The sequence below is a fragment of the Erithacus rubecula genome (genome assembly GCF_903797595.1).
Source record: "Erithacus rubecula genome assembly, chromosome: 1".
NCBI classification, from domain to species: Eukaryota; Metazoa; Chordata; class Aves; order Passeriformes; family Muscicapidae; genus Erithacus; species Erithacus rubecula.
The window spans coordinates 22,782,534-22,809,443 of NC_136658.1; the positions used below are offsets into that span (position 1 = coordinate 22,782,534).

The window sequence follows — 26,910 nt, forward strand, 5'->3', positions numbered from 1 at the left end:
GTGTCTTGGTTCTGGAGGAAAACTCAATAGTGGCATATTACAGAGAGACTAAAATACAACATAATTAATCCATTGAGAGTTAATGTGCTGGTCCTTTACTGACAAGAAAGAATTAGAGGGAGGTGGAATTGTTAAGCAACATCATTGTCCCCAACCTGAGCTTAAGTTGCCCTCCTTCTTTTGAGACTTTCACAGCTTAGAGAGACATGAGCTGCACAGCAGAGTGGAACTCTAGGGTACACAAATGCATCTCTGCTAGTGAGTGAGTGTGTGAAGGAGCCTGGCCAGAGAACCCCTCTCCCCAAGCCAGCCACTCCTCTAGGGATGAAAAATGGCTGTACAGTTTCACATTTCTCTCATGTTTGCATACACAGATCTCCAAGAAGTTCACAGGAGAGGGAACAGTTTTTATCTTGGTTCACCCAATGACAAAGGCTGCAACAAGCAACTGATCTCTGAGATCAACCAGCAGTTTAAGGAAGCAGAGGATCATAGTCATAAAATATCACTAGCTCTGTGTCACCTGCTTCACTAGATTGCCTCTCTGTTGGTTGAAAAAAAGGGCAAAGATGAAGACTTACAGCTTATCAAAAGCCTAGCAATGAATAGGAAACAATCCAAAATAACAGCAAATGCACAAATTCAGAGAAGAGCAGTAAATATTATTAAAAGGCTGGGGAAATTGATTCCTGGAGAGGAAAAGAGTGCTAAATACGTATAGCTGCCTAGCTATACACAGAGGAACATACTTAACCTGCTACAATTATTTGATGGAAGAATAATTGCCCTGGGAGGAATAAAGGTCTTAGAGCTACAAAGAATGTGGTGAAATTAAAAGGGTAGAAATTTAGCCTCTGATGGGCACACTCAATAATGGCGATGCTGACCTCTCTCCCTGAGGAATGCCTGTTGTTTCACTCATGCAGAGGAGTCTGGGAGACAACCATTCTCTGGTACAGAAGTGGACTCTAGAGGTTTTCCTTGCCTTACTTACCTGGTTTCTGTGGACTAACAGAATTTTCCCATCCCAAAAGCCTGTCACTGGGGATCGAGTGGGGTTTTGTTTTATAAATTCTGATGGCAGCTAAGGGATTCCCAGCAAATCTATGTCACTGGAGAGTCTAACTAAACAACAGCCTCCAGAAACACAAAGCTACAGTAATAATATACAATGCCTATAGCTCTCTCTGCTCTAGAGGAAGAGACACTGTTACTCTTGCCAGGAAACAGAGGGACTGAAATCTAGCATTTCTTGTCATTAAGGAAATAGTGCATATGGCTGTTTTCTGTAAAATGTCATGATGGCAGAGCTCACAATAATGCAACCTGAAAGCAGAAAAAAAAACAGCTGTTGTGAGAAGAGGGCACTGCACTACATAAACTTTACTTCCCAAAGGTGGTGTGTGTAGACAGCTTTTAGCCAACTCCAGTGGCCCAAACCCAGAGTAGTTTCTGCAAATATTAGCAAAGACAGTCATTATAACCTGCTCTCTCCTCTCAAATGCTCTCTTGTCTCCAACATGGAGATGTTACTTAATCTATAGGCTGTTCTGCTAATTTCCAAGACAAAGGAGCACAAGGATAGAGAAATACCTGTTTTCTATACCTACTTTCTTCTCCTTTGGGGCTTGTTCTCATACTCAGAGGAAATCCACTCAAAGGCCACCTCTGTTTTTCATTTGCTTTACATACAGTTTCCTGACATGCAGCGCATGCTCACTGCTTGTCAAGCTGATTTCACGCCACGTGGGGGTCTCCATGTTCACTCTCATTAGACTTCAAGCCTTTTAAGGTAATGCTGCTCTGCTCTGCTCTATACCCTCTGGTATAATACGTACTGAGTTTCACGTCAGATCTGCAAGATATATGGGGCGAGGAAGGATTGAACTGATAAACATCCTGTTTTCATCTCCTATGACATTGTGAATGTTTCCAGCATTATTGTTAAAGTATTGTGTGATAAAATAGAGGCCACACAAATGAGTACTGCCATCACAAGGCATAAAAGAGGGCTGTGATGGCATTAAAGCATGAGAAACCCTGATGTGAGAAGATTTAGAGTTAGGTTTTCTTTAGGCTTTTAACACCACAGCAGTATGAGTGAAAAGCATGACTTGCTGTTTATTTACTTTGGCTAGACACTAACTGGGATCCTATTTTTTTGCACTGCTTTTGAGCTGAAATAATCATGACTAAAGCAGTAAGGTAGCCCTATTGGGCATGGATTACCAGCTCTGTCTCTTCAGGGGACCAGAGGAACTTTGCCTTCAGAGATCTCCCTGTGGGAGGAACTGCAACATATCTCACCTAGGCTCTTGATAGCTTTGCACAGAAGATGTTTAGAGAATGTGTGGAGACAGGCTAATGATTTTCTATACTTACCTGTTGTCCTTCACACATCAGGTATTATTGGACTTATTTAAAATATTATCAAGCTCATAGATCTTTTTGCCTGTATTTGGTGACACTTGCAGAGTCACAAATATCAGGGCTGGAAGTCACATCCTCTTCCAGATGCAGCCAGGAAGACATTATTGCTTGGCCAGAACTGCTGCCAAAGGTGCTCCTGAAAGCAATCACATCCCCATTTAAGGCTGAAGGAGCTGGCTTAACTTTAAAAACAGGTCATTGCTAGCCTAGTTCAGGTGGCTAAAACAAGGTATCAGGTCCTGACCACAAGAACACTGCAGCACACAGGTATCAAAAGAAACTTACCCCAGGCAGCAGGCCATGCCAGAAAGCTAAACCAGCAGCAACTGGGAAGTTGTGTGTGATTGTGCCTCTGTAAATAGGCCTGGAAATCAAGGCTCATGGCTTCAGGGGCACTATGCACAGGGGCTAGTTTGCTATAGCAAGCTTCAGCAAACAACTTGCTTTCTTCCTTCCCTCTTTTATGATTCTTCTTTCCAGTACAAGAAAGCCAGCTCACCTGGTTTCCAGAGCCTGTCACCAGCCCTTTAGACTACAGGAACAAGCATTTCCTTATAGAATGTCAGCAGCATGTTTCTGGGAGACTGAAGGGCAGGTGATATTGCCTTATAAAACATCTAAACATGTCTGCTGTGATAAATGCCTGCTGTATTTTGCATAACATCTGGGACAGCACAGGAGAGACCTTGGGTGTTGGGAAGGAGCAGAAAGTGAATGCTTTCTGAACATCATGAATTGACAAAGACAAAAACAGCGTCACCATATTGTCAAAGAAACAGAGATGCCCAGTACTCCTGTTCTTAGAGAGGAAAGGCAATGACTGGGGCATAAATGAACAACAACCAAAGATAATTTATTCTGTTTGATTTTGTCAGGATTTGACAGCATTGAGGATAGTGGGGTCTCTGTGGGGCAGGCTGAAAGGACAGAGGGTAGTGAAAGAGGAGGAGAAACTGTGTCTTTCAGATAGAATGGTTGGTTAATTCCCCTGGGATTAAAAGAAGAAGGATCAGGAACAGCATACATCAGCACAAGGAAAAACACTTCCAAGAATTACTAAAACTTAGCAGCGATCAGGAAAAGAAAAATTTAGGCTAAAAACATGAAAAATGTTTAAAGCTTTATTTTAACAGCTTAGTTTGATCATTTATCTTGAACCAACCCTATTTTGAAAATAAATGTGACAGGATATCCCTTGTAACAGAGGATACATATTGTTTCAACTGTTCATGATTTCAGCCCTCCCTCTAACACCTATCTCCCACCACCAGTGGAAGGGAACCCACCTGAGTGTATTTTCAATAGACATTTGATAACACAGCACAGCACAAGGGAGAACAGAATCAGTGTTCTTATTGTGAGGGGATTTTCTTCTCGCCTTTGATACCAGTTCTCCAACCTGTGTATGGAGCTGATAAAATTGCAGGCAATCTGGAACCACACAGTAAAAAAGACATGGGAGAATCTCAGGACAAGACCTATCTATCCCTTGTCATGAGGTAAGATGAAATAGAACTAAACCATGCATGGCAAATGCCCACCTAATCTGCTCCTAAAAAGCTTTTCAGTGATGGAATCTTCACTCTCTCCCCAGGTAATATATTTTGGGTTTTCACTGCAATGGACATTTTATTTCTAGCCTGAATCTTCCTAGCTGCAATTTAGGCCCATTATTTCTTGTCCTATTCACAATGGATGAGAATAACAGTTTATTGCCTTTTTTCCTTGTAGCAGCATTTTATAGACTATTAACACCTTCTCCCTTCAACGTTCTTTCCTGAGGGCTAATTGACCCTAATTCATTCAACATTTTTTCCATAGTTCATACTATAGTTCACACATTAAAATAGTGCTCTCTGGACTCTCTGTCCAGGGTCCTGCTTTCTTTAGGGGTAGTGCTAGGGAAAAATAAAGCTTAAAGCAGCCTTGCCCACACTTCTGTGGATGGGTCTTTGAGTTCACTGCATTTCTTCTGGTGCTAAGTCAGCACGATGCTTACATTGCACTGCTTTCTCTTGATTTCTCTTCTTATTGCTCCTTTGTCCCTTCCCAAAAACATTCATGGTAATTCTTGTCTGTTTACAATGCCTGTACTGTGAGGGTTTGCCAAGGCCCTGCTCCTTTCAGTAAAGAGGTGGACTTCCTTATAAGTTTACAGTGCCACACACAGGACAACATATTAAACAAGGGTTTGCCAGCCCGAGCTTGAATAAAGACAAAACAGCCCAAAAAGATTGCAGTGTCTGAATGCATGTCCTCTTATTCAGAAATTTGCTTTATCACCAGGTAAGATTTAAGGCTAACAGAACACATTCACTTAAAAATATTGATTTGCAATAATGCAAGTGAACCGTAAAAAAAGAGAACAATAATATTAAGATCATTCTTAACTTAAGAATTCTCCATTATGGCTTCTGGATAGTTTCCTCCAGTTCCTATTCCTGTAGATGAATCAGAATTTGAAAGAAAGTGTTGGCAAGATGGGCACTTCCAGGAAAGTCTCTTTGGTAAGAATTGTTTGTACCAAAATAGAGTACTATCATTGCTGTAAATTCTTTTTTTTTATATATCTGAGTCATGCCACAAAATTAATAGACTTTAACAGTAACTCTTCTAAAATCAAATGCTTTAAAACCTCCATGCATTTGGAAATGTCTTCACAGTCAAATCTGGGCCCTTTATTTCCTGAAACATCAACATTACTAAAAGCAAAGAACAAGATTATTAGCCAATGTTCATTCATTCTCACTCTCTGTCTTTCTATTTCTACTGCTACCATAAACAAGTCTGGTATGGAAAATGCTGGATTAGTTAACCACTGCCTGAAGCAAGTATCTGGTGCAGACCAGGGAGGAGATAGGGGAATATAGCCACAGTAGGTGGATGAAGGAAAGGAAGAACAAGCAGAGAACAGTAACAGAAGTGGGACATGGAGCAATTATGGCCAGTGATTGTAAGAGAAGGAAGGGTGAGATCCATCTGATAATACTGTAAGAAACAGAGAAGAAGCACATACTCATACCCATACATTGAGGTTTATTCCCTGAAGACAATGTCCATTAAATACTACATCAAACACATTATTAATCATCAATGGAATCCCATGCAAGTTGCTTCTATAGCTTCCCTTCATAGGATGGCTTTTTGCATCGTGTATCTCCTCCCAGCCAGACTCAGTTTAGAAGCTTTCAGTGCACTTGGAGTGGGGAAAAAAGCAGAATAGATTAACATACAGTTGGTCATCACACAACTTGAGAGTGCTTGCAGAATGCTGTCCAGGATTTCCAATACAAAATGGAAAAATTTTCAGTTTTGTCCTGGATCAGCATTTTCTAAGTTACCTTATTTTCACTGTCAGATGAGTTTCAGAAGTCAATTCCACTTTCAGCTTTGCCAAAGTGAAGCCAGCTCCTGCTGCTGCAAAGGAGTGATATGGAGCAGTTCCTGTTCCTTGTATCATGCAGAAGCATTAAGCTGGTCCCACTCCATACCTCTCGCTGGGGAAAACAGGTAGTCAGGGCTGCTAGCAAGCATTTGGTTGTATGGATAGGGCCCAGCCAAAGGGACCCTGCAGCAGGAGAGGCCATGCACAGAAGGAGAAAGCTAGTCTTAAAATAGGGCAATGAAGTGTGGAACAGAATTTAGAGAACCACCAAAGGGAGGATAGTTAGGAATATTTTCACATGAATCTGAAAACATAGTCATTCAAGGTGTAGCTAGCATTCTCCCAGTAGGACTTGTCAGTATTAGAAACATTAAAGTGCTATGGATTAACAGCATAAAGTCATGCTCCACCTAGCTGCAAAGAACTTCCAGGCAGATGAACATTTTGTACCTCTAATATATAAACACCCTTGTTAAATAACAAGGTTTGAGTTATGTTTCTTACAACCTTGGTGAAATTTGATCACAGCACTCTCTCAGTGAAAAGCATTGAAGAAGCAAAATTACTTTCAACCGGCTGCCACACACAGGCTGTCACCCCACTTTTGTTCACAGTTACTGCAATCAGCAAGAACAACTGATTTCAAACCTTAACTTCTCTGAAGAGCCCAGGGACACTGCTGGCATCCAACTTTCATGGATACGATACCATGTCCTTTCCCAAACATGAGCTTTTACCATGCTCCCTCTGCAACAGGTGACATTAGCAGTTTTTCATATAATTTTTTTATAAAAGTAACAAGGTTTTTTCACAGATTATTCATTCACATATAGCTCCCACAGCTAATCCTGAAATGCTTTCTAACAACATAAACTATACATGTTACAGAGATTAGCTGGGAAAAAAAATCCATTGTAAATCACTTATTCAGTAAGTTTCATATGGATTTTTTTATTATCATTTGTGAATTGTTGGCAAACTGCATGCCAAATTCCCAAATTCATTCGTTAGTCAAAATTTCCCATGAATTTCTCCTGCCGATCCTTTTTGCCCTGCAGGCCATTAATGGACATTTTGTTATGAATAACCTCAATTCAATGCTTGATTAGTTTAGCTGCAGCAGTCATGTGGATGTGGCTCTGTTATAAATGGAAATTATTTTTCAAATATGAACCAATATTCACAGTGGATTTCTCCCTCTGCTCCCTCAGCCCTTGAAGGAAACAGCCTAGTTATTTAACTGGGTGAGAGCTGTCCAGAGGAGTACAATGGACTGAGGAAGGAACTGAGGGATGTCCAGTTGATATTGTTCTGATCTGAGGCAGGATAGGAATACTCCACCAGACAGTTGTGAAAGGTCAGAACTGATATCCTCACTCCTTCCTGAAGGTGACCACCAGACAGAGTTAGGAAAATGGCTACAGCACAGTATCTCCCTCTGTTCTTTTGCTACCCAAGAAAGATGGATAACTCCATAATTAACATGAAGTAACATTGGTGAGTTCTGAGCTTCAGCCAGACCTAGCTTCCACTTTCCAGTGGGTTAATCCATACAGAATATTTCCAGAATGTCCATTAAGCATTCTTCACCTCTCTGGAGAAGAAAGTAGATTAAGCAGAACACACTGTGTTGCAAACATTAGCTTGAAGTTTGACTTACCACTCAGAGAGTCTGCAGGCTTCTCCTGTCCTGTTATCTGTCTTCAGCAGACGTTCTTCTCACCAAATTGCTGCGTTTCAGAGCAGCAGCATTGCTGCTGCCATTGCTGTCAAACCCAGCTGCTCCTCACAGAGGGGCTCCAAACAGCCACCCAGCTGCACCTGTTGGCTCTGCTTCTTCATCAGCAGCATGTCAGGGCAGCAAGACACTGAAAACCTCAGGCAAATAACAATGTGTGCCTCTCAGTACCACTGGTGTACTACTAGGAAGAGATTTCACAGGCTGATACAACAATGCTAATTGTAAGGCTTCTTTTCTCATTTCTAACCTTGGAATTGCTCCATGTAGCTCTCTTCACAGTGGAGAAGCAAATCCAGAGGCCTTCTCAGTTGAGATTTCAGATAAATGCATTGACAGCTAGGAGAGAATAGAACATGTCCCCAGATGGAAAAAAAATGTTTATTTTACATTGAGAAACTCAAAGCCAGAAGAAATAAAACAAACTGATGGGGAGAAGGAAGAAAATTTTAAAAATAATAAACAAACTGGGTAAACAAATTCCAAAACTGAATTTTTCTCTTTTTATGATGAAAAATATTTTTGCTCCTTCCCATGAAAAGCATGTATTTGCTGTTAAAATATTGCATGGAAGTTCCGTACCAAATTTTTACCATCTTTCTTTTTTGCCAGGCAGTTTCAAAGAAGGTCTACTACAGGCTGAATAATAGATATGCACATCTCCAAGATGCTATCGGAAAGGTATTTGCAATCATTGTACAAAAAAAGCACTGATGCAAACCCCCTCAGAACACATACAAGCTAACAAACCCATCTCTGGATCTGTATTACCTTGAGCTTTGACCATGAAACATTAAGCTCAGCGTATCCAAGATGCTGCTACCATTTTCCTCTCTCATCCTTATGCTGCAAACACCTCTAAAACTATTCTTCACAAGTTCTCTTTCCCCTTGGCAGTCCATTTGACACATTTTGCCTTTACCTTGACAACCCACCTTCCACCCACTTGTCTGCACCTGTGTCTCAACATAGCTTTCTAGGAGCTGCTTTGCTGAAGCCTCTTGTGTAGTCAGTCTCTTGCCTTTTCCAAAAGGCTCCTGGGATCAAAGATTTCCTGATCCCTTCTGCAAAGCTGCTTTTGCCATTCTACAAATCTCTCCTATGGTGAGATTTGCCTTTCCAAGGTCTTCTCTCAGGCACCTGCAAGCATTTCTCTGCTCCTTCAAACACACTGACATTACTGGATTGGAAACTACAAAGGCACACATAAAATGTGCCCTCTCATTCTTCTTACTGTCAGTCTTATGGCATCCTTCAGAAGAGCAGGCTCTAAACTCCTTGCAAAAACTGCCATGGCCTTTTTCTATCTTTAAAATTCCTAACACTTTTATCATAGTAAGAAACAAACAAAGAAAATAAGAAACAAATAAAAAAAAAAATTTAAAAAATCCTTCATGTAGGATGGAAATTAAACACGCCTCTGTATTGCAGCAGCAGCTTTTAAGGACTGAACAGTAAAGCTGCATCTCAGCAGGGAAGAAAAATGGGGAAAAACCTGTAGCTGGGTAAAACTATTTTGATAGGAATTTATGGAGGTTAAATATTTTTCCTTTCTAACTGTAAAATTTAATCAAATTTCATGGATTTTACTTGCTGGGACACCATAGGCTGCTCCCCAGGAATAGCTGCGAGTGTTGTCAAAAACAAACAAACTTAATTAATCTGCAAACAAAACACATGACATTTTTTAATAACTAAGAAAAAATTGCACTTCTTCAAAATTCCACGCTTCCCTCTGTGAACTGCCTGCTACCATCCCAGCCTTGGAGCAGCTCAGCACAGCCTTTGACTCAGGCAGCCCTTTCTGCCTAACGAAGTAGGACAGTAATGGATCCCAGCTGGAAGTACATGTGCTACTCAGTCTCCTTCACCCCTTTCCAGGAAACCTAGATGATTTTTTCCTCTCTGACATTTGTTTTAAAATACATGAAGGTTGCACCCAAGGGTTCCAAGTCGTTCCTACGCAGCAAATGAATGATTAAAGCTAGAAGGGGAAGGGAAAAAATTGCATTACTGGCACCTCGATTTGATTTCATTTTCCCTCTCCCACCCTTTCCTTTGGAGCGATGCGAAACGATAAGAGCAGGGAGAGATTTCGCTTAATTAGGTTTACAAATAGCCCGGCGAATAGAGAAATGAGATGCATATGCCGCATGTGGAAGCGTCACCGCCGCGCAGCCCGATGCCGCGGGGATTTGGGACGGGATCAGCGCCCCGTCGGTCGGGAGGGCGCCCGGAGCTGCGGGGCGCGGCTGACAAGCGCTGGGTGATGCTGCCCTCCGACGGCCCCGGCCCGCAACTGGCCACTTTTCCTGGCTCCTTTTGTTTACTGTCCTCGGTGAACTACAGATGAAATAAAGGCTATCTATGTCTAAAGTACATCCCTCTAAAGGACGGGTGGATTTGGATGTAGATATCATTTGGGATTTCAGGGGCTTTTATTAGCATTTTGTCAGGGGATGTGATTCTTCCCCTCTACTCTGCTGTTGCAAGACCCACCTAGAATACTGTGCCAAACTCTGAGGGCCCCCACATGGGCAGGATGTGGACCTGTTGGAGCAAGTGCAGGGAAAGGCCACAAAAAGAATCAGAGTGCTGGAACACCTGTCCTGGGAAGGCAGGCTGAAAAAATGGGGATTTTTCAACCTGGAGAAGAGAAAGCTCCAGCGAGAACTTATAGCAAAATTCCAGTACCTAAAAGGGGTCTGAAAGCAAGATGGAGAGGGTCTTCTTAAAGTGTTATCATAGGACAAGGGGAAATGGCTTTAGACTGAAAGAGGGTATACATAGTTTGTATATTAGGAAGAAATTTTTCATGGTGAGCAGGGTGAGACACAAAACAGGTTGCCCAGAGAAGCTGTGGCTGCCCTTGGAAGTGTGGAAGGCCAGGCTGGATAGGTCTTTGAACAACCTGGTTTAGTGGGCAGTATCTCTGCCACAGTCAGGGAAGTTGGAACAAAATTATCTCTTTCAATCCAAATCATTCTGTGTTGCTGTGATTCACACAGAAGTCCTGCACTTTGGAAGCAGGACAAAGCACAAAATATAAGCCTATTGCACAGGCACCACTTTCACTACAAGGCGTGCTGCCACCATCATTGAATTACAGATGTGTGTCCAAGACTACATTGTCCTTTGAAGAGATGGTAAAACCAAGTCAGTGGCTGCTGGTGTGTGGGAGCCCAGGGCATACCCCTGGCCTCCTTGGGGGTCTCAAAACTCCCCTGGCAAGGGTCTCAAAGATGTCTGAGTGAGACCCTGGTGTCACAGGTGCTGAATTCTAACCCCTGGGGGAAGTTGTCAGCACAAGGAGAATGGAAACAAGCTACCAAAATTAGTGAAGTGTAAATTAGATTGTTAGAACGTAGATAAATAGGGTTTTTTGAATGTTTACCAGGCAGATTCCACCATGGAGGCCAGGCTGAGCAGACTGCTGCTGGCCAGGCAAAAAGGCCCAGAGATAAGGAATAATAAACAATTCTTGGAACAAGAAAACACCATCTCCAGCAATCTCTCTTTGGCTGCTTCAGAGAAAACCAGGGTTTGAACCACCTTCGTGTCCCTCTGGGGTGATCTCGGGGCAAAGGAGAAACCCCAGACTGGGACACTGGTGAAATCACCGAACTCACCATTTATATAACTTGTCAGCCATCACCTGAACTCCTATAGAGATCCATACAGGGGCTAAACTGGACCTCACCACACTGCTGGGAAAACTAGGGGAGATGGAGGTAACTGGTAGGAGACAGAAGATGGATGAACAGAGGAAGAGTGGGTGAAGTAAAAACCCTCACATTTGAAAGCCAGAGTGAGGAAAAGGAAACTGAACAAGAGGCTTCAGCCACACAGACTGCAGAGGACTGGACTAAAGGTTGCAGGGGAGAGGGAAAAGAGAGAAGGATTGAAAGAGAAGGAATAGACTCCACAGAGAGGGAATTACCCTTTTCAGCAGTAGGAGAGGCAAAATTGAGGTGGGGAACAAATGTCCTCTCTGAGGCAAACATCAAGAGAGGATAAAGGGATAGAGGAGGGGAAGAGGTGGAGAAAACCAGAGAGGCTTAGGTCTGGGAGCAGGAGGCTGAGAGAGTAGGACACTGTGCCTTTGGAAAATGGCTTGAAAACAGAGTTGACTTGGAAATGAAGCATATAAGGAGGGACAGCACTGAGAAAGATGCAGCTGCCCCTGTCTGTGTTGTGGCTGTCACTGTGCAAAGCAACTGCATTCACTGTGAAGGCTCTCAGCAGCTTACAGTGAGCACACTCCATGACTGCAAGTAACCAACCTGGTGGGAAGCCCTTAGTGCTGCAGTGATCATCAGGAGCTGCCCAGGCAACAGATCTGATGCTCCTGTCTAGTATTCTGAAAGAAAGCTGAGCCACCAGTGCAGCACTGATGAAGTCCTGGCACAAGTTTACAGAGAAGATTGGATTTTGTGCCACTCCAAAGAGCAGCAGTGCTCCTTCTGTTAGCAGGACAAGACTTAAAACCCACCTGTTGCTTCCCAAAACCATTGTGTGGTCACTCTTTCAAGGTCATGCAACATGGCAACCAAAGCTCTCTATTTTCTGAGCATCAGAAACAGAAAATCCATAACTTAATTTTTTTTTCTATCATTAGAAAAGCAGATTTGTCTTTCCATTCAGACTTGAAGAAGGCTCTGGGGTTAGCTGGGAGTGCAGAGATCCCAGCCATATGTGGGAGGGATGAGACTGCTTGCCAAGTGTACTCTAATTCCAGCCCTGCTTGTGAAGATAAGGTACAGCTCTCCTGTGCTTAAAGAACACCCCTGGGACTGAATTTCCTTAGTGCTAAATAAAACCAGCTGTCCCTCACAGCTGTCCTATCCACTGGATGAAGCCACCGGATATGCAAAGGTTACTACAACTGAACTAAATCCGGTCTAGCATCTCCTAAGAGCAATGTGGCTGGTCCTACACCTACTTTGAAGAACTCCAATGCCAACAAAGGATGTGAATGAACTAGACAGTTCCTTGAAAATATAGATTAGGATTAAAGAAAATCCTAGCCTCTGAATACAAATCAATGAGAAGTACAGAGTTCTCTGTATTCCTAGCATATCTTTTCTTCAGATCTGGCAAAGTTGACAGTCAGAGCTGGCAACATGCATATGAAGAGATATGCAGATTTTCATTCAAATATAAAACTCTTATGAGGAAGTCAATCAAAACCAATGTTGGAAGCATTTCCTTTTATTCTTGTGCCTGGCAATACTGTGGACTGAGCAGAGATCTTTAAGAGCAAGCTAACCATTTTTCAGAAGGGGATTAAATATTGTTAAACCTCTTAGATCAGACTCTGGGGGGTTGTGTGTGCACATGCACAGCAGCACATGTGTGTAAATTAGATAGGGGTTTTTAATAAGTCATTCTCCATCCTTCTCTTTATGATTATATCCATTTTCCAGGTAGGGAACTAGTTGCAGTGAAACTAGAGCTAATATTTTCACTCCCAGGCTCCTAAATTCAGATTAACCACCAGGTCTGTCTTTGACATGTACTCTAGGTATCTAGCTGTGGCTCTCCAGGTTGGGTGCCTGCATTCTGATTTACCTCAGTAATGCATCAAATCAAAAACAAGCTAAGAGTGAAACCCGATCTGACTAGAATCTCAGCAGCATGTTGGCTTGATCACAAGCACCCAATGTATTTGTCTTCATTTAATGTACTATTTTTTCTATCCTCTTGAGCAATTTCCGTCCCTTAAAGAATATAAATCACATACCTACAGAGTAAATAATTATATAAAGAACAGTTATATTTAAGCTTTAAAAGGAAGTTTGGATTTAACTCCCTAGTCCCTGAGATGTGACTGGTTTGTGAATATAAATTGACATGACTATATGAAGGTGTTTTATGGCTTCAATACCATCTGGCCTCCAAACCAGTGTTCCATGCACTGGGGTGCTACTTTGGGTGAATACCCTTGCTGCAAGTTAACTTAATGCTGTCATAGTTCATTTCCCCTAAACTGAGCTACCCTGCTCTCAGCCCCAAATGCACGCTCACACATACATCAGGTTTTGCCCCAAGTTAACTCAGCAAGTTTAACTGCTCCATTTCATTGTGTGCCACTCTCAGGTGGAAACAAGGTAACAGACATTTCTCTTTAATTCTCTAAGTCACACCACAGTTTCATTTTGGCCCCGATCTTATTGTTGATAAAGACAGGACAAAATGTTGGAGTAGAGCAATTCCCAATAGAATAGCATTGACTTCAAAAGCATTGACAATACTGAGTGTTAAAGGTAATCTGTTAGTAGGAAAAGGAATACTTTTCCTGCTTATTAAGTATGTCTTAGCAGCACAAACACCACCAGAAGCTTTAAATGAACAATGAAAAATACAAGAAAGAAAGTAATATGTTGGGAAGAATCATAGCGACCATGTTTTAAACAACTTAACCGTTTAATGTTGTTCTCTCCTAGTAATACCTAGTACAGCAGTTGCATTTGTGAGGTGCATTCCCTTTCCTCTGTGCTTCACTCTAACAAACAATGGACTTGCTCTGAATAACACAAGTCTAGTGTTGAGACTTCAGTTTATGAGAACTGAAATATGAGGCAAAGGTACAAGACCATTGCTTCTATAAGACAAACAGTCCCTGATAACTTCCAAAAACCTTAGAGAAGAAGGGGAAAGGGAAGGGGAAGGGGAAGGGGAAGGGGAAGGGGAAGGGGAAGGGGAAGGGGAAGGGGAAGGGGAAGGGGAAGGGGAAGGGGAAGGGGAAGGGGAAGGGGAAGGGGAAGGGGAAGGGGAAGGGGAAGGGGAAGGGGAAAGGGAAGGGGAAGAGGAAGGACAAATCTACAGTCCAAGGATATTGTTTGGCCAAAAATAACCAATTTAAAAGAGGCAGAGACTGATTTGATAAATTTTAATGTAGACCTTGAACTTTGAACTCTGTGCTTAGAAATATGACAGAGCCATCAGGAGCTGCAGTGCCCTCCCAGCCAGTGGATGAGGAACTTAATGTAATTTGAAGGAAAAGTTAGACATCCTGTGAGTCTGGTGTGTGCTAGGGACAGACAGGGGCAAAATGTTTATATTAAAATTCAGCTGAAATGCTACTAGAAAAGCCCATGGGCTGAGTGTTCTTTATTTGACTGACAATGCAGCTGAAAAGAAATTCAAACTTGGGAGGCATGTAATCACCTTGCCTTCTGAACCAAAGCCTCACTGGGCTTGCATGAGCAAGTACTTTCCTCGCTTATCTGACCCCAGGTTCTGTATATCCTTGCTGTTGAAACTAATCTGGGACCATTAATGACCATGGATATGGTTGTTTGTTTCACAAGGTCAGTACATCTTTGAATCCCCAGAGCTGGCTGGCAGACACATGAAAGTTAGTTTGCAGTGTTTCTTCCACTGGGTGCTCTCCTAAGTTCTGAAGCATTGTCCCAGTGTGGAGGAACTAGAAAAGTCAGGCAGGCAGCTTCTCACAGCCTCAGCAGGGCAGCAAGACAAATTTAAGTCAGTTGTGAGCCCGTAAGAAGTCAGTTGCACTGGTGTATACAGTTAAATATGGGGGCGGCAGCTTTTTACACTGTGTCCCAACTGTTCCCTGCTCAAGTACCAGCCCATTCCCCATGCCTTTGAATCACAGACCATCATAACAAGAGCGGGAGCTGGGAAGTTAAAAGCTGGCTGTGGTGAAGACCATTTGCTCCTAGGACATAAACCTCTTCACCATAGCATAGCGGATACCACAGACTAATAACATAACCTTGAGTGAGAATCGCAGCGGAGGGGGAAAGGAAGTGGTGTTCATACTCACGGGGCAGAGCACTTCATTCCTTGCAGGATCTCAAGGGGGAAAAGCCAACCCAGGATTTTGCAAGGAGATGCAGCCAAGTGTAAACAACTGAGAGGTGACCGGGAGCCGCTGTAGTTTTACATCCCTCCAGAGGATGTCAGCGTAGAACCACCAAAATAAGGAGATCTTTGTGACCCAAATCCCCAGGCAGTGAGCGAAATACAATGTGCAGCCGCTCTGCAGACATAGCCGCAAAGCTCCCCGCCTGTTTTCCCAGAAGTAATCAACTTTCTCTGCCCAGTGAAAGGCCACTGGTGGGAGAACGGGAGAAGCGGCGCAAACCACGGCGATTCGGGAGCTATGCAATAGCTTATCCCTGAAAACAAAGGGGATGTGTGTTCTGGGTGACTGCGCTGAGCAAAAGCATGGAGCGTTCTCACCCCTTACCGTCGTGCTTTCAACCTCCTTCGGTGTCTCCGAGCGTGGATGAGCAAGTGAAGGATGCATTCCCACACAAGGAAGATGAGCAAATCAAACTTCTGGAGATTGTGTTCACACAGAGCAAGAAGAGACTGCAGTCTGTGCCCATTGAGTAAGAGCCCTCTGGAGAGAGCTGGTGGGAGATCTATGTGCCTGTACTCCTATTACTGTTGTTCGTGTCACCAAAAGTTAGTCTTTTATTTTCTATGTATTATTCCCAGCAGAAAACCAGGCTAAAAGGAAGAACCACGTTCTGTCTGTGGCACATTTCTGTAATAGCTTATATCCCTAATAATCTTAATTTTGAGAGTCTAAAGTCACACTGGAGATCCATTTTCTGTGGAGCTAATTCTAGCCCCTACTGCCTTTGGTCCTTCATGAGGAGCACAGGGGCAAATGTCCTAGAAGCCTCAATCTAAGAAGGGGGAGAGGATCCCAGATGGAAAGGCTGTACCAGTGATGCCAAGCACTAAAAAAAAGTCTCTAGGCTCCTGTGCAACTTTAGAAACTGCCAGAACTTAAAGAGTGCTTCTGCAACCCAGATCACACTCTTCCTTGCCTGAAGTGCCCACATGGAAAACAATCTGGTGATTGCTTGCCAAAGGGTCTTGTGGTCATTAAAGAAAAATTAGCTACCTGAGAGAAATTCTGCAGGTATTGATAGTATCCAGGAAGGCGGGCTCTACCAAACACAGTGAGTTTAAACACAAGCAAGAAATTACAGAGCTTCTGGGTTTTGCTGTATGCCTTAGCCAATGTTTCTCTTCAACCATGCACCACATTAAAGCGTATCCTCATTAAAGCATATCAAATGAAAGCAAGTCATTATCTCATCCCAAGCATGATTTAACATATCCAAATCCAGGACTTGACCAAGGCTACATCCACTGCTAAAGAATGATTTGCCAGTGAACCACACAAGCTGTGTCTTAATCTCTCTCCTTTACTGCAATTTGTTTTGTGGGGTTGGGGTTTTTTGTTTGTTTTTTACATGAATAGATCAAATTTCCTTCCACCCCACTTTCTCATTCAAATGTGTTACAGGGGAAATAGGAGGAAGGAGGAAATCAGGAACAAACAACTAGCAGAAAATGTCATTAGAAGGCTTAGAGAGGAGTCTGGTCCTTAGTCATGCCTACTGCCCCGTTCCTGCACATCAGCAGTGCTCTCTACTACAGGGAAAGGAAAAGTGCCTTTTTAGCAGTCGTTGTCCATAGAAACACATCAAAGAAAACATAGAGCCAGAGCTCTAGAGTCAGAAAGTCCTAAGACTGCCAAGACTCTCCTCCCTAAAATATAGCATTCACATGTCCAAAGCTCTTGCCACATATTATCTTCCACTCTCCCTCCATGGCTGCAGAGGTGACCTAAGAAAACTTTTCTCTGAGCTAGTCCCAAAGCTCAGGAAATGCCTTGCATGTGCCCTCTCTTGCTTAGGAGGTCACAGACCTGGTAAATCTCAGTAACATCATCTAGGCATGTCCAGTGCAGACAGGCAGACACGGAAGAAAGCAATGTGAAGGAAAAAACACATAAACTTTCAATCTCTCTGCTTTCAAGGCTTGCTTTGTCCCTGATGTCCATCTACTTCCCTGCCAAGAAGAGGCTTTCCTCAGTGAGCTCAGTGACACTGCATTCCCTCTCTCAACATCCATATTCCTGATCCTTACCAGCACATCTTGCTTTTACCATGGCAAGAGCATACCTGTAACAAGGGCACAGTGTTTTTCTGGCATCAGGGAAACAAAGTTGTGGCAGGATAGCCAGAAGCACTTGGAAAAGCACAGAAAAAAGACAAGTCAGTGATTCAGAGACATGATAACAGCTCTGCTCCAGGCCTCTGTTAAACAGAGGCCATGAATTAATATGAGCACTTGGGTTTACTCAGAAGTGAACTTGTGAAAGGCATATACTTCCTCAGTTTTCCATGTGATAGAAATGTTCAAGACCATCATAAGAGATTCTGCTGAACCATTTTAGGTTCACCTGGTGCTGGCAGACACAGGTACAGACTCATCCACTTGCTCAAATACCAGTGGTGCCATGGCTGGGAAGACCAGAGGCAAAGTGCAGACACACAAAAACACTTCCATGCCTGAAGTGAATAAGGCTGGGATGCCAAATGATGCTTTCAAGAAAAATCAGTAACCTGCAAAAGTTTAACAATGTACTTGATGAAACCATGATGATCATGAACATTCCTCCAATAAAAATGTAATTTTTTTATGTCCTCTGTCCAGTACCATCAATCACCCAATTACCTCCTGGGTGCCATCTGAGGCTACCCTGATTTGATGACCTCTTAATGATGGCCTAAACCATGATGTAAGGAAGACTGAGGTCATGAGCATCCCCCATCCTCATGGGAAAACCAAGCAGTTTCAGAGAGGATAACATCTGCTAGAGTGGTTTCTGCTGGAAAATCATTTGTGTTCCGGCAAGAGTGTGTTGAAGTGCATGCATCTGAGTAATTTTAATCTTTTTTTAGTTCAGATGAACAAGCAGATATGAGTCCAAAAGCTGCATAAGTCAAGAAAAACTTCTGGCAGACTGCAGACCAGTTTTCCCAAATATTTTTAACTGAGCTCTCATCTACACCAACCTCTAAAAAGATATCCACTTCTAAAGTGTGAAGCATCCTCTCATGGTTATTTCTGTCTCAGCACTCAAAAGTTTTAGAACAAGTTCCCCTCAGATATTCTTTGGTAGAACGTGACATAGACATAGGTACATCTAATGTAACATCCATGGCATGTGGAGGACAATCCCTTTGGCACATCTGGGGATGAAGGCTGTCAGCAAACTCGACCATTTCAATGGTGGCTTCCACTTACTGCTGTGATATCTTGAACCTCTATTTGTTTTTTAGTGATAAATTTTAATTTTGGAGCACTACCAAGTTATCTAACTAGTAGAATATTTTTCAGTTATTTGTATTGTAGCAATACCTTACTAGGCACAATTTGCAAGTTTAAACTCCAGCAATCTAGGTGCTGCGCAAGCATTGTAAACCATCCTGCATCCTAGGAAATTCTGCTCTGCATAAACAAAATATGCAAAAGGATGATGTAAGGAGCAAACCAGAGGCAAGGGATGGATAGTATAGCAGAATACTGAAAGGGCTATCATGGGAATAAAATGTAAAGGTGCTATTAAATGTCACATCAAGATTGCACAATCAAAAGCTGATAAATGAAAACATTAAGATTCCTATGATAACTTCCTGAAAATGGCAATGCAGCTGTCTTATTTACAGTGAGGTCTATAGCTGAAAACACATTTACAAAAGCATTTGGAAATAGGTTTTGAAAATACCCAGACATGAGAACATGATGCATGTGCAGCAGGGCTGAATTACCACTGCTGTTAATCTGTAGGTTTTTGGTTTTAATAATCACTCTCAGAATATCTGAGAGTATCTATAGGATTTTAGACAAGAAATAAGGAAAATGAAACATGGAGAGAAAAACGCAAAATCCCTGGCAAAATATCAACTTGCTCTAACTAATAATAACCTTCTGGTAGCAGCTGTCGACACAGACTAAGAAGTGTACACTTTATAGTCCCCTTATACCCTGAGAGTGTGAATGCTCAGACACTGAAACTTCACTCTGTCTATTGGGACTCAGCACTTCTGCTAAATTCCTAACAGTTTCCCCCATCAAACATTGAAATGCCCAAGAAAGTCAGTGACTGCCTTAGATTTTACATCTGGGATAAATATGCCCTGCTTTTGCTTGGAAAACCAATATATGAGCAAAATTTGGCAACTATAAAGAAAAATTTTCCCACATCACTCAAAGTAGCTTAGGGTCTGCCTTGCCAAAAGACAGAAAATAAAACTCACCTTTGTCTAGAGAAGTAGCAACCTTGAAAGCCTGGGAAATTGTACATTTAAGGGCAATATGTCAGACTATTATGAATGAGAAAAACAAGGCTCTATTACCAGAGCTTACTACCAAATAGGCTGGCCTAATAACATTCAGCTCTCAGTTGTGCGGTCACTACGTACTGCCAGTCACATCAAGGATAAGTATCAATGGCCAAAGTCCTTGTAGGTACAGAATTAGGTAGAGGCAGGAAAAAAGCAGGAGCAGGCAGGCAGAAGTAGTTTTTTTTTTTATATGAATAAAATTTTATTGAATTTTATACAATTAGAAAGAACAAAAAAAGAGGAGCAAACAGTCTTATGGAGGGTAGGAACCAGAGGAGCTTTTCCAGTAAAGGAGGGCACCTGCTGAGGGCAGTGCTCCTGTAAATGTCACACAGGCATAGTTACAAAAGCAGAGAGGATGTGTCTGGGCTTTTCTTTGACTGTGTTGAGTTTTTTTCTTACCACATTAGGGTTTCTCAAGCCATTCTTCTTCCCCCCTCAATCCTACCACCCAGCAGCAAAGTGAGCAGACAGGCAGGAAACAGGTCTGCTCCAGTGAAATGTGTACACACACAGAGCAACCACCTGCCTGCACCACCAGGGGGGTTTGCACACATTCTGGATGCAGTGCTGTAGAGGGAGAAAGAAGGGAAATTGGATTTTTCATCTCCTTTTTATTTTATTTTTTCTTGTTTGGTTGGTTTTTTTAAATATTATTTTAAGAAAAGAAGGCACAAAATCTCAGCCAAGCTTCAAGCCTAGTTTTTCTTGGGAGCTTCCAGTCTCCCAAAAAGCCAGTGTGTCCACATGGGAACCCAGCCCTCACCTCTCCTCCTCTTCCTTTTCCTCAGAATCTGTGCTTGCATTTGTATTATTTAGGTAGAAGGCCCTGCACAAGGCCACTGCTAGGGAAAGTAAAGCCGTGCTGGGACAAGGAAACTGGGGATGAGAAAGAGTCTGTTGGTTTAAACAGACCCCTTTTTAAAAGTGAGAACTATGGAAAGCCACCTGTGACTCCCCAGATTGCTTTTCCAAGAGCAGACCTGGAAGGGCTCTGGTGCTTTTTGAGGAAATCACTGCCTTTGCCTGTGTAAGGTTTGGTGTTATGCCAAAATACCTATCCAGGCATGGCCTCTTTGAACCCGTGCTCTCTAGGAAGGGAAATCCTAGTCCTCAGTCAACCCTCCAAATGCCATCAGGTTCCTTCAGAGGTTTCAACTCTTGGCTTTGATTAAGGCTATTTAGTTGCAGTAGAAAAAAGTAGAGGTGCCAGCCAAAACCACCTGCCACGCTGCAAGGAGATGGCAGAGCAACTGGCAGATGCCACCAGTACCCAGTCCTAGGATGTAGAGGGGATTGGGAGAGGCAGAGAGATTGTGTGTGGGCTTCCATTAAGCTTCTGCTTTCTAAAGCAGGAAACAAATCATGCCAACATGTCTGTGCATATGGGAGAGCAGGAATGAAATCTCTGATGCCTGTCTGTGAGAGCAGCAAGCACATGTGCCCTGCCATGCTGCCCAGCCCTGAATAGCCCAATGAATAAAATTCACCATGCAAACATCAAAGCTGTGGGGTTTGAAATCAATTGGCTTAAATCAGGGACAACAGATACATCATGAACCTGCCTGGTGCTCCACCACACACCCCTGCTCCCTTTTGCCTCCTGAATTACCCCAGCAACACCCCAAGAAAAGGAAAGAAAAGATCCAAGCCCTAGAGCAGCAGCAGCAGCAACAACAGCAGCAGCAGCAGTGCAGCCTCGCTCTGCACCAAGTGTCTCAGGGAAAGATGTTCAGATGGCTGCATCCTATAAATAGGACTCTGGTGGCACTCCAACCTAGTGCAGGAGAAACATCCACTCTGAGGATGGGTCTGTGTGTATGCCTGTGTGTGTCTGTGTGTGCTGAGGTGTGGGGAAGAATTGCAAAAAATAAAGGTAAGTGTTTCCCGGCCCGCACCTTCACCCAATAATTTCCTTGCCTGGGCTGGTGGCTGTGCCTTCATCTCACCCCTCTATCCTGTCCCATGCCTCCCCATGCCTGGCCCCAGTGCTCAGTACTGCCAAATCCAACAGCGGAACCAGGGTCATGGGAAGCTGGGGCTGCTCTGCCTTCCCTGCCCCTACACAGGTCATCATCCTCTTGGAAACAAAACAGTAACAACAAAAAAAAATTATATATATATATATATATATATATATATATATATATATATATATATATATATATATATCCCATACCTCCCTGAAAAACCCAAATGGATGGAATCAGTCTCCAACAAAACAAACAGAAAATAAAAGCAAAAGTTCACCCCAAGATCAGGCCCGAGTACACATCCCAGCTGGGGCCCAGCAGCCCAGGAGCACGTCCTGACCTTGGCACATCTGTGGTGTCCATTGGCACAAGGAGCTCCAGCAGCTGGAGGGAAAGTGGCTCAGACAGGGCTGTCCCACCAGATGGAAGCAGCCTCGAGAGGGGAGGGCAGGTAGAGGTAAGTGTGTGAACCCCGCCATCTTGGTGCCTTTCAGGAAGGAGTAGAGTCTCTTCACCCCACTGGGGATGAGAGACTCCTTGCTCAGCTCTCAGCCACGAGCAAAGTCCTACACCAGGGAGCCAGCCCGGCTCTGGGCGGGCACCATGACGGGGACAGCCCCAATCCGCTCCAATGTGGCCTGGCTGACTGCATAGGAACGGGTGTGTGGCAGCCGTGGTTTCCTGCTGACTGAGCCATTGCTCCGGATCACCTCCTGAGGCGACGGCGCTGTGCTGGCCGTCACCACCAGTGTCTTAGGGGGAGCCGGGGATGGGTGGCCACCATTGGCATAGACGGGGCGGGCACTCGTGCTCCCTGAGCGGGAGAAGGGAGGCTGGTGAGCATCATTGCTATTGCTGAAGCGGGTGAAGGAGTCTGTGGCGTGGTTGGCTTTGGGGTCATTCCAGAAGCGGCTGTTGTAGGTGTTGGAGGAGGTGAGGGTGTCATTCTCTGATGAGGATGCATCAGCATGGAACGTCTTTGTGGCGGAGGAGCATTTAGGTGGCAGGTCATCCTCCCTGAGAAGGAGAAGGTGTAAGGACATGTGGAGGACACTGACTCACTTGTCTAACACCCCCATCTCCAATCGCCATCCTGGGGTCAACACCATCAGTTCAAGGAGAAGGACAGCATCAATGTGAATCAGCATTGTTGCTTGGCCTGTTTACTCATCCCTCTCTGCATCCCTACCTCTATGCCCCATGGGCCAAATTTGCCACTGAAGCAAATGTGTCTACAAGGAAAGTCACGACCTGCCAGTGATAGCTGTGACCGTAACATCTGTGGCCAGAGAATATCACAGCTGTATCTCCAGAGCTTTTCAGCTATCACTGTCTGGCATTATGGGTCAGAATTCCCACCACATCACTCTCCTACAGAGTTAACATGAAGTCCCATCCCTCTTGCTGGCAGAGATGTTGGACTTAGATTATCTTTAAAGTCTCTTCCAACACAAACCATTCTGTGATTCTATGAAGCCAAAGCTCTCATTAAAGGCAATACTGAAAACAAAATTTGTTAACATTCTTCATTTCCTCCCTTCATTTTCTGAACATATATGGACATCTTCCCCTGATCCCAGGGAACACACCCAAGATTCACTAAAATGAGATTTCCAATTCCATTTCTGTCAGTCGCAGCTTTTTCTTGGAGGTCCCCACCACCAGTTCTCCTGACCCTTACCTTATCTCATTGGGAATTTCCTCCTCTTCTTCTTCTTTGTGTTTATTTTTCCAGTAGAATAGTGCAACAGCCACCAAAACAATGCAAACAACGAGCACAACAGCACCTGTGGCCACTGCTCCTGCAATCAGGCCAATACTCCGTGGGTGGGCTGTGGAAATGATTGAACAGAGCATGGAGAAGAAATCAGGGATGGGCTGTGGCCATATGTAAGCACGTGAAGCTACCATGACTTGGGAAAGGAGAAAGGTAATGTTCCCATTCTATGGCATGATTATCTTCTGATAGAGAGGCAGGTAGTGGCTCACAGCAAAGATGGTTAGACACCTTATTGTCACAAGACAGAAGAAGGCGGCCAAGCCTCCTCTGGAAAAATACTTACGTGCAATGACTTGCAGGTCGAGAAGGCAAGTGCTGGTTCCAATGGCATTTGAAGCCACACATTGGTAAAGACCTGAGGACACAGTGCTGATATTTCGGAGAGTGACAGTGCCCTGGACTTGGTCTAGTTAGAGAGAAAAGAAGGATTTAAATCCCTCCCCCACTTGAGGAAAACCATGAAAAGGCAAAGCCAGCAAATAGAGAATTTTGGTTTGAGACTATAAAGAGAGCAATAAATTAGGAAATAACCTTGAGATGGAAGCATTGTGCGTGCACATACACACAGAGAAGATTAGGTCTTAAGGAGCTTACACTAGAGGTTTCTTTATCTTCTTACAGAAGAATATCTGCAGATGAAAGTTTGGGACTCTCAGTGTCGTGCGAGAACAGGGGAAAAAGTTGCAAAATTACCTATAACCAGATCTACTTGTTGATCTCTTGCTCTGCAGAAGCCCTACTCTCCCATCACTTCTCTTCCAATATTCCTCATTCCTGAATTATATGAAACTGAAAGCTGGCACAGTCTTAAAACAGAACAAGATAAAAGGCAAAAGTACAGCTATCAGTATTGGATCAAGACACCTAGTCTTAGAAAACTTATGGACTGTACTTGAGGCTGGGAAACACCAGAAGCCTGCTTCTCCATGCATCCAAAAAGCAGTTCTGGCAGTAATTTACTGGAGAATTGTGGCATCAGTGTGAGAAACTATCCGTATTTCCCTGGGATTATTCTGCTTTTCTTTTCACAATTTCCATTCTAAATGACTTCCATTTGATTAAAAATGCAGGTGAGTTGGCAGCTGAAATTTCCAGCCACATGACAGCATCTAGCAACCATCTTTCTTCCGTTCAACCCAATCCTTGTTTGTGAATGGGGAACATGTTTCTGTACCAAAAAAAAACTGTGAAAATTTAAATGGCCTCTGGACATTACCCAATCCACAGTGGGCTTTAGGAATCTTCGCTCCAATAAAGGGACCATGCAAATGGTGACAGTAGCTCAATGAGCCATGCCATCTCTGGTGGCTCAAAGAACAGCCCAGGCTGCCACCTGGGAAATAAGAGGATAATCAACAGAATGAGCACCTTGTGTGGCAGTTGGGGGCAACTTGGGGACATTGTCCAGTTTCTCCCAGAGGTATGTTGGCCGGGGGATGCCTTCTTCCGAGCTGCAAGTCAGTGTGATATCGCTGCCCACATCCAGGGATCCCTGGATTCTGCAAAGTGGGGCAGAAGGAGGAACTGCGAGAGAAGAGGGGAAGGTGATAGCAAATTAGGAAATGTGACCAAACAGTGGAGTGCAGGCTTGCTCTGGACGTGCTGCTGGGGAAGGCAAGGATGGCTGTCAAGGAAACAAGAACGAGGCAGCAGCCTAGAACTCATTATGGTTTGGGGGGTGACAATTCACACAAAGATTCCTGATCCACCAGCCCAGCAGGGTTATAGACTACTGCTGACCTGCACAGGACACAGTTCTCTTAGATCCCTCCCTTGAGAGAAACATGCATATATCTGTCTTTGAGACAGAGCTGCACACAAAATTTACTGTGATTGGGTTTTGCTTTCATTTGCCTATAATGGCATGCACTTTGGAGTATTTAGCATCAATAGGAGCATAAAGAACTAGCTGCTTTCATGGAAAGGAAGCAATGATATAGTCATTCTCTCCTCCTGTTGCTATGCACCAAACCCTTTACACTCCATTCAGCCCTCCAGGATGCCCCTTGTACTATATTCCTGCTTCTTTGCAACTCCGTATCACAATACCGCCACAAAAACTTTCTCTCCACCATATTTTGAAACTTCATTACACACTGCCAGCATCTGAAGTCCGTGTGCCCTACAAATGCCCACAGCACCCACAAGGCAGCCCATTCCTCATCATGGTATGTCTGTGGGCTCAAAGGCCCACAGTACCTTATTTGCTCATGATGCACTATCATTCACAGAGGTCTCCTTGTCCCTGTTTCCCCCCTCTCCCCCATAATACCAATAAACACACCCAAGACAGTAAGTCCAATGACTCCAATATTCCTGACGCCTCGGTCGGGAAGATTGTTGACCAAGCACTGGTATGTGCCAGTATCCGATAGCTGAGTGTTGTTGATGAAGATGGAGGCACTGGTGGTTGGCATTGTCACAGCAAACCCCACTCGCCCATAGAACTGGGGTGCACCTCCAAAGATCTGACCCCCTTGGTAGAGAATAACCTGGAAAAGAAAGAAAGGCTCAAACACTCTGCGGGAGCTGAGTGAGGAAGAAGAATAGCAAGCAAAACATGGACTTCCAAAGCCAAAGGGTCCAGTTACTAAAGGATCTCTGAATAACCAAACCTCAACATCCTAGCACAGGTGTTTTTTTCCAAAGGACGAACACACTCTGTAGCCCATTTTACATCAATAAAATTGTCCATAAATGTAACAGACCAGGAAGAAACCCAAATCACCTGGTGTAGCTAGATTGACAATACAAGCCTCCTTCACGATAGTCATTATGTGTCTGGACAGGATCAATGTACAGAAGCAGATGCTCTCTGCAAGTCAATGAATACTTTGATGAAAAGCATCTGCCCAGTGGAAAGTATCATTTTGAGTCTCTGTCAGTAAGACCCTGCCATGATTTGACACTGCTTACTGAAGACCTTTGGCACAAGCTGAATGGCAGTGAAACCTTTGAAATTGCACAGCCTCCACCAGTCACACTGCACTCAGACCAAGTCCCTGAGGAGCAAAGATTCTTCAGTGCAGGTTCTCACAATGAATAGAAAATGTGATGCGGGCAGTGTGACCCAAGATGCATGTATTTCAGAGAAATGACATTCTTCTGTTGTCAGAGCATGTGGGCAAAAAACAAGCCAGCATATCTCTGGTTATGAATCTTGTCCCCACATTAAATACTCTTATTTGCTAGTATTTACAAGAATGGAATTGCAAAAGCTACAGACAGTGGAAAAATAAGGAGGGAAGTAAAATGGGTGATGCGTTTATGAGAAGTCGTGTTAGAGGACATTTTACATAGATTTCACAGGTTTAAAGCTGCAGCTACTCCAAGGCCCTCCAAATTCCACATCCAATGAACAAAAACCTGGATTACATCTCCTGTGCTCTTTTGAACACACAAACCACTAGGAGCCCTGG

General features: G+C 43.6%; 1 protein-coding gene across 4 annotated transcripts in view; it reads right to left on the minus strand.

Moving 5' to 3' along the window:
• Positions 1-21,895: 21,895 nt before the first annotated feature.
• Positions 21,896-26,910, minus strand: part of IGSF11 (immunoglobulin superfamily member 11) — a 137,983-nt gene continuing 132,968 nt past the window's right edge. For all 4 annotated transcript variants that reach the window (XM_079305701.1, XM_079305702.1, XM_079305703.1 and 1 more), the window contains 5 exons: positions 25,776-25,983; positions 24,860-25,015; positions 23,775-23,897; positions 23,393-23,543; positions 21,896-22,728 (listed from right to left, as the gene is read on the minus strand). In XM_079305701.1, the coding sequence (XP_079161827.1) occupies positions 22,278-22,728; positions 23,393-23,543; positions 23,775-23,897; positions 24,860-25,015; positions 25,776-25,983 (1,089 nt within the window). In that variant the 3' untranslated portion in view covers positions 21,896-22,277. The remainder of the gene's footprint in view (positions 22,729-23,392; positions 23,544-23,774; positions 23,898-24,859; positions 25,016-25,775; positions 25,984-26,910) is intronic.